This window comes from Brachyhypopomus gauderio, unplaced genomic scaffold (genome assembly GCF_052324685.1).
Source record: "Brachyhypopomus gauderio isolate BG-103 unplaced genomic scaffold, BGAUD_0.2 sc84, whole genome shotgun sequence".
NCBI classification, from domain to species: Eukaryota; Metazoa; Chordata; class Actinopteri; order Gymnotiformes; family Hypopomidae; genus Brachyhypopomus; species Brachyhypopomus gauderio.
In genome coordinates, this window is record NW_027506905.1 from 339,380 (window position 1) to 347,906 (window position 8,527).

Below are 8,527 nucleotides of genomic sequence, written 5' to 3' on the forward strand. Positions count from 1 at the left end.
TCATCAGGCATGGGAACCTTGTCCAGAGTTTGGAAAACAATGGCTATTGGGAATAAGGAAAATCCACATTCCAGGGTGTCCACAGCTGGCCATATGGTGCTGATTAGCACAGAGGAATTTAACGCAGCAAGTGAACAGAGCGGCCAGTGGTAGCTTCAGCACGTCTGACAGAAACCACTAATCAGGATAATGGCCAAGTGAGCCCTGTCATAAGCCTGAATTTGTCTCAGGTTGTAATATACAGCTGGTCTGTTCAAGAAAGATGGAATCTCTGTCCAGAAAGCTAAAGTATCACGTCAGCTGTTCTTTTTCTTTATGGATTATTGATTAGGTTGCTAAATATTGTGAATATCTGAGTGTCCTGGCAGTATTGTAAGAACATCTTTACCCTTCTTGAGATTCATGTGTGGCAGTTGTTTGGCATGGTTGCTGGGAGGAGCTGTTGTTGATGGGAACCATATCCAAATGGCGGAGGGGCTTTTTGGAGGCACTGGGGGGTTCGAGAGGGTTGAGGGCCTCAGTTTCCTGCTCCTTGGTCGACCTTTTGGCCACCTGATGTTTGAGGTCCTGAGGCTGTTTATTTAGCTATTTGAAGTATCAAACAAGCACGCCGTGTGTGAGTGTGCCCTCTCAGGAATCATCTGAATTCACAAATCAAATACAGCTGCTGAGGTCAATGCACTCTGACTTTCTGTCTCTGTCTCTTTCCTTCTCTCGTTCTCTCTCTGTCTCACCACCTCTCTTTCTTTCTGTCTCACTCAGTGAAAACACAGTGTGCACTTCATCTTTCTTCCTAGAACGTTTTTTCAGTCAGTTTTGTCCATTATGTCTCACCTTTGAATTATCAGCATGGGGGTGTGTGTGTGTCTGTCTCAGTGGTGGAGAAACAAATATTATCCCTGAATCTGCAACACTGACCACAGCGTCTAGGACGATGATCAGGGTCAGACATAAATAGTAACCACTTCTCTTTCATAACTCCAAGTCACAATAATGTCATGCTGTCTAAAAATCTGATAATAAACAATAACTTCTTATATATATTATCACAATAATAGAATTGCCTCTGTGGTCCTGCAGGCAGTATACTGCTATGAATATGACCAGGCCATGTTTCCCATGTTATTTCTACTGGGGTTCCAGCTGCAGGGAGTCCTATCAGACACGATCATGTTATTAGTGCTGCAAATGGGCTTTGCCGTCACATTTTTTCACTTTCAACTACTACCGAGGAGGCTGCTGTGATTTTAGCACTGACCGATTTATGTGTGAATCTCAGGCGGCGCCTTTTGGCTCCGGAACCCTGCATGTTTCTGTAATGGTCCATTTTAATGGACACAGAGCGTGTGAGCGTTGCTCAGGGGACACGAGCTGACAGGAAACACATGCCATGTGGAGACACAGGCAGCAGCAAGGATGGTCTGTGTAGAGAGAGAGAGAGAGAGACAGGAGAGAGAGAAGAAAGAGGAGAGACAGAGAGAGGATTGACACAGTGAGAGGAGAGACAGAGAAAGAGAGACAGAAGGAGAGACAGAGAAGGAGAGAAAGAGAGGAGAGACAGAGAGTGGAGAGAGAGAGAATTTTTACAGTGGATGTGTGGAGAGATCAGCAGTCTTCTTGTGTCCTGATGGCCACATTGTCTCCCCCCCTAACCCTCTCTCAGACTCATGAGTGTATGTGAAGGCAGGGGGTATTTAGAAAATACAACCACAACAAAAAAACCAGGTCTCTCTCCCCTTCCTGCTCTGTCCTCCATACCCATTTTTACTCTGTGTTTATACCCCTTTAAACTCCTTTATCAGCAGGGAAGTTAGTGCCCAACCCTTCAAAAACATTTTTTTCAACTACTTGTGGTCTCACATGGCAAGCCAAAGCAGTGACATGTGACCTTTGTGACCTTGACCTCTAGACGTAACTTCAGATGAGGGTGATCCTGTGGTTCATTGCTTCCAGGAGAAAGCATTCTTCAGAGTCTCTCTCACTTGGATTTCTACTCGGGGTGGTCTGCCATTCTGGCCACTGAGCCGGGAAACACAGATGATGGCTGCAGCAGGTTTATCGGACGAGGACTCAGGGTCTCGTTTGTGTCTCACGGATTCCTGAACGTACTGCACCATATCTTGCTGTTACGGGCGGCGGGTGGACGGCGGGTGTGGCTGGATGAAGTGGTGTACACACTGAAAAAAATAAAGCATTGGCTCAATGTAAAAAAATTAAATTAATCAATCACACGAATTTTTTTTCATTGAATCAATTAAAAAACTAAATTCATTTAGTCATGAATTAAGTTTTTTGGATTGAGTTGGACTGACAGAATTCAACAACTGAGTTATTTCTAAAACTAAATTGAACACTATTGAAACTAAATAATTTCCATGGATTAGGATTGCTAGAATTTTCCATTAAGATCCACGTATGTCAATGTACTGTAAATATTACACTTTTTCTCAGGTGTTAAACTACACTGGCCAAGCCATCAGTGCATGTTGTCAATTCAAAATACAGAACAATGCAGCAAATATTTTTGCACTTTTTCATTCCTTGTGATCATTTGGAAGCACAAAAATCACATGAAAGTGTCTGATCAAACCAATCACACCACAATGGCTGCAGATGCCAACTACTAATACCAAACACTTCCTCAAATTGAGCTTGACCTGTAATTCCTTAACCGCTGACTGCGACTCTAACTCTAAATCAATCAACAACACTGCTGGTCAATGGCCCGGTGTCAATGGCCCGGTGTCAATGGCTCGGTGTTATGCCGTCACATGGGACCATGGTCTGCTCCATCACGTCTGCAGTGAGGAACTGGTTTTGGGCTCATCCAGGCATGTCTGTGTGTCTACCTCCATATTTCTACTCAATCCTACTGAGGAACTCGTTTTTGCTTGGAGATGTCAAGCATATTACCCCATTCTCTGTCCAATTACCACTCTTAGACACTAAGACTGACACATGTAGGGATATCACAGCAGGATTACCAATGTGGAGCATGTGGTTAGATTATTACCAGGCAAAATATAATGTAATATATATGATCACACGTGGCCCCATCAGGGTCAGGATCAGACAGACCAAAAGGCAAATCTTGTTTTTTTAGATTACATAATATACCATACTTGTGGCTGTTTGTAGTTTGCATACACCTGCTTTGCTTTACAGTACTATGTTGTATGATGCCTAATAAAGGCATTCTTTCTCATTCTTGCATTTTTTTTTTTTTGAGTAATGGTGATTTTTTTTCTGTCCTTGTGATTCATGTATTGCATGTTTTCCTGTAAGTGGTTCATGAATAAATGTATGTGTTTACTGCTGAACTGTTGTATATTACTGTTTGAGTGAGATATACTGCGTTTTACCGCATTTTACTGTTTTACAGAGAGAATGAGGTGTTTTGTGATATGTTATTGTTTCACAGTCTGTGTTGGCTGTTTAGAGAATGGGATAACTGTGGTTAAGGCACCTGGGAAAAATGTGCAAATGGTTGAATAGTTTATTAATATGAATTTAAATATAATGACTACACTGTCCCAGGTCAACCATTTATATGTTCCTGGCAGTGTTCGTCTCAAACTTGGCAACACCTCAACCAACCCCCCCCCCCCCCCCCCAACCCCCCCCCCCACCACCCCCATCTACTCCAAACTATCTATGGCAGTCAGAGTCCCATATTTGCCCACCACTACTGCCCCTGGGGTGGAGGGGCAGTGGTGCGAGAGACACTTGCCAGGTCATGTGATTAATGTGCAGAAGAAACTGGAGCAAAGAGGTGCGGGGCAAATTATGCTGACCTACCGTAGGGTGTTGGGGTTTGGGGCATGGGGTCACTCCTCAGCTGGGGCATTCCCAGAGAGGAACTATAGGATCAATACTACCATTAACACAGTACCTCAATACCACCACCAAAAATAATCAATTATAAACAATAACTACAATGATACTGATAGAGATACTGATGTTACCAGTGATGATGATAATGACGTTATTCATTTATGCTTTTATTCGTTAATTCCTGACATTATTACATTCTGTACCATTTATGTAATTCCTGATGGAGTCAAATGAGTCTATTTCTATTATTACCAACCATCAAGAAGTTTAGGACTGAATAGGAATTACATAGAGAACTCATGTATTTAAATACAGACAAAGATGAGAATTATTTATCCTTCCCATCTTTTCTTTGTTTATGTAGGCTATCTCTCTAATTGTTATGGTGACCAGCGTCGGCCAGAGGAGGATGCCCCCCCTCAGAGTCTTGGTTCCTCTCAAGGTTTCTTCCTCATACTCTTAGGGGGTTTTTCTTTGCCACTGTCGCCCTTGGCTTGCTCACTGGGGGTTTGGACTCGGACACTTATAAAGTTGCTTTAACAACTGTTGTAAAAAGCGCTATAGGCTACAAATGAATTTTGATTTCTCGAAAACAACTCAAACGTAAAAATAACCAAATTAAACGTTAACAAACAATTCTTGACAACGTTCTCATTTTTAGTTTTTAGTCTTTTTTAAAGTAACCTTGAATTTTGCATACTATCTTTCTTGGAATGTGTGTATGGATTGCGGGATAATGAAGGAGCGATGAAAGTAAAGGGGAGGGCTATTAAACTGGAGGGCTGAGCTGTACAGGGGACCAGAGTCTCATACCCTCAGGATCGGTGACTGTTCTAAAGCAAGAAACTCAATCAGGATACAACGAACACAGCAGACATTTCAAGCGACATCTATGCGGAATCAATCGGCTTCATTGGATTCTTTTTCATAGTAAGGTAAGCCTTCTTTCTGTGGCTTAAAATGGATATAATGAAACAGCTTAAAGCATATATTTAAAATACTTGTAAATCTAATGTAGATAAGACGACTTAGTTTGTAAAGTCTAATAAGTAGCTCAAAAAGAAAAAGAAATGTGATATTCCACATATAACCTAAGACCTCGTGTTCACCTGCGCATGATTAAAGTCTCAATGTCAATGTCTCGGGCTATACGTTTTACTATAAGGTATGTCCATACACGCAAAGATAGCGGGACATAGATGCTTTGGAAAATTGTGTTTTCCAACCTTACAACTCAGTTTTCATTTAATTTATGTGGTAAAATTATGACTTTGAGGAGAAGCCGTGAGACAGAAGCAGGTACGGTCCAAAGCCTCTTACTTGTTATTTGTCAGACATTGTGCGAACACACACACATTTATAATATAAATGATAAATTAATAACAATTAGCAACTTAATTTTTATATAGGCCTATATATTTTTTTAAGGTTAGGGTTAGGGTTTTTGCTACTACATTTCGAAATGTGATCTAGTCAAGTATTTCAAGTGGTTTAAATTGTGAAATTGTGCAAAAAAAAAAAAACCTGACGACATAACAATCTAATGAAGTTATCTAAAATACACACATTTTCAGTGTCGGTAATGTTCATTTTGTGTAACCTAATGTATATTATTGTATATTTTACTCATTCTAATATTTATTTTCCGCAGATTTTCACGATGCGGTTCTTGGACTTACATGTGACGTCTGACGAACTGGAGTCGGGTACCACGCGTCCTCGGTCCGCCAGCGCCCCTCAGTGGATTAAAGGGTGGATTGCTTGAGTTTGAAATCTCAAAGCGGGACCATGGCTGACTCAATGTACTCGGACCTGATAGCCAAGCACTACAACTTCACAGGGAAATTGCGCAAAGCGGACAAAGACCCTGGACTCAAGGCCGACTCTGTTGTCTTCATCATCGTGTGCTGCTTCATCATTCTGGAGAATGTTCTGGTCCTTCTCACCATCTGGAGAACGAAGAAGTTCCACAAGCCGATGTATTACTTCATTGGGAATTTGGCCCTGTCAGACCTACTGGCAGGCATGGTGTACACTGCAAACATCTTGCTCTCAGGACATAACACATATAAACTGAGCCCCACCCAATGGTTTTTCAGGGAGGGCAGCATGTTCGTGGCGCTGGCCGCTTCAGTCTTCAGCCTCCTGGCCATCGCCATCGAGCGCCACCTCACCATGCTGAAGATGAAGCTTCACAACAGCGGCAACACATGCCGTGTCTTCATGCTGATCAGCACGGTGTGGCTCATCGCCGCCATCTTGGGCGGCCTGCCCGTCATGGGCTGGAACTGCATCCGTAACATGCCCAGGTGCTCCACGGTCCTTCCGCTCTACCACAAGGCCTACATCCTCTTCTGCACCACCGTCTTCAGCGTCATCCTCATGGCCATCGTGGTGCTCTATGCCCGCATCTACACCCTGGTGCGCACACGCAGTCGCAAACTGGTCTTCCGCAAGGTGTCAAACGGCCGCAGCGGGGCCAGCAAGAGCTCGGAGAAGTCCATGGCGCTGCTGAAGACGGTCATCATCGTGCTGAGCTGTTTCATCGCCTGCTGGGCACCGCTCTTCATCCTCCTGCTGCTGGACGTGGCGTGCGAGACCCTCACTTGCCCCGTCCTCTACAAGGCCGAGTGGTTCCTGGCGCTGGCCGTGCTCAACTCGGCCATGAACCCGCTCATCTACACGCTGACCAGCAACGAGATGAGACGCGCCTTCGTCAAGACGTTGCTGTGCAGTGCCTGCGCTAGGCCGGCCGGCAAGATCTCCAGGCCCATCGTGGGAGCCGAGTTTAGCCGGAGCAAGTCAGACAACTCATCACACCCGAACAAGGACGAGCCCGAGTACTCACCCAGGGAGACCATCGTCTCCTCGGGCAACATCACCTCCTCTTCCTAAAGGGACTGCTCTTCATTTTCGCCCCCTCTCTTAAGTAGTGAATGTAAAATGATTGTGCATAAGAGTGAGCATCTGTGTGTGTGTGTGTGTGTGTGTGTGTGTGTGTGTGTGTGTGTTTGTATTAGTCTTACAAGTGCTTGAAATGTTTCTAAACAGGACTTCATCGAAAGGTATGAAAATGCCACCAGAAAAGGGCTAAAATGAGATAAACTGACTGAATCACGAGATCTAAAAGCCCTCACTTGAACTGGAAAGTGCTGCTCTTTTATGAGACTTTTATTTTGCCACTTCTGAAGTACACGCAGCACTGAAATGTCTTCCTCCAATTTCGATACAAAACCAAGGAAGCACTTAACAAACTGAGCTCTGTAAATGTGATTAATCAGTATTACCCATAGTGCTTTTCTTCTGTCCCATGGAAACACACAACGTTTGAATGTGAGAAACATTTAGAGTAGCACTTGTTGTGAAAGTGCTCTTTCAAGAGTCTTGCTAAGCCTTACTGACTTTCCTTATAATGGACTGGTATAAAGAAAATAAAGTTTTGTTCATTCGTACTATTTCATGGAAATTAAAGAATTAAGGCAAAAAGGTACTTGTCTTTCTTTGACTTAACACAATGGTTTTAGTGAGATTTATCCTGCCCCTGATGGAGAATGTATTTTGATCATTTGTTTGAGCTCATGTTTCATCTGGTTGTAGAAGATACTTGTACAACAGTAGTTCCCAGTATTAATTTATCTTTAAGGTAGTTCAATAAACTTGTGACTTGGATTAGGGTTAAAGGGCAAAAGACAAAAATGACTTTGTTGTATTTTTTTACTGCTCCTTTGAGAGGGCTCAGATGTGTCCTGGTAGCTAAAGCACGTTGTCTGTTATTTTGGTCTCTCTGGTGTGATGTACTTCACACAATAGGAAGGGCTTTGCATTTGCAATGTAGTGTGGCTCAGATCTACGAGGAGTGTCAGTGTGAGTGGCTGAGATCTTCGAGGAGCGTGAGTCTTTCACTGTAGTTGGATGTTGCAAAAGATCGTAGACTTTCCGACATTTGCCTCCTCCCATCTTTTAGCACAGTATCTTGGTGGATGTACGGTGGAATGTAAATTTGGGTATACATCACTTTGATCTCTCCTCCTATGGGAATAATAATGCTGACAACTAAGTTGACCTTGAGCCTACCTTGTCCCTGTGGTCTGTTTTTGCACATTGTAACATTTGTATGTTTTGTGTTAGTTTGTCAATAAATAATTTCTGCAGAAATGTAACCTCCAAAGCTTGTAATGTATGATCATCAAATGAACTGCCTGTTTTTTTGCGGCTTGTGGGAGCGGCTACATGGAAATAAAAACTGCAGATAAAGTCACAGTAAATTTGTTTACCAGTATTGTTTACTCACAATCATCACTAACATCGGCACATGCATTTTAGTCCATAGTCCAACTGAACCCTTATTCATATTCTTATAAAGAGCACCACTTTGTGGACGATATGTGAAACACACCTATCATAGTATTCAAACATGACTAAAATAATCTACAATATATTGCCAAAAGTATTTGCACACCTTCCTTGACTCACAAATGAGCTTAAGTGACATCCAATTCCTAACCCATAGGGTTTAATATGACGTTGGTCCACCCTTTGCAGCTGCAACTCTTCTGGGAAGACTGTCCACAAGGTTTAGGAGTGTGTTTATGGGGATTTTTGAGGTCACATACTAACGTTGGACGAGAAGGCTTGGGTCTCAGTATCCACTCGAATTAATCCCAAAGGTATTTTATCAGGTTGAGGTCAGTTC

At 42.9% G+C, this 8,527-nt stretch overlaps 1 protein-coding gene across 2 annotated transcripts; it reads left to right on the top strand.

Moving 5' to 3' along the window:
* Positions 1–4,300: 4,300 nt before the first annotated feature.
* Positions 4,301–8,099, top strand: s1pr1 (sphingosine-1-phosphate receptor 1). 2 transcript variants are annotated; one of them, XM_076991666.1, is made up of 2 exons: positions 4,301–4,764; positions 5,486–8,099. In XM_076991666.1, the coding sequence occupies exon 2, from the start codon at positions 5,623–5,625 to the stop codon at positions 6,727–6,729; it is 1,107 nt and encodes a 368-aa protein (XP_076847781.1). In that variant the 5' UTR covers positions 4,301–4,764; positions 5,486–5,622; the 3' UTR covers positions 6,730–8,099. The 2 variants fall into 2 exon arrangements, with proteins under 2 accessions (XP_076847781.1, XP_076847780.1); XM_076991665.1 differs by having other exon boundaries at positions 4,302–4,769.
* The last annotated feature ends 428 nt before the right edge of the window (positions 8,100–8,527 follow it).

Bases quoted from the DNA above. Each gene is read 5' to 3' on its own strand.
- s1pr1 (XM_076991666.1), top strand. From the start codon at position 5,623: ATGGCTGACTCAATGTACTCGGACCTGATAGCCAAGCACTACAACTTC.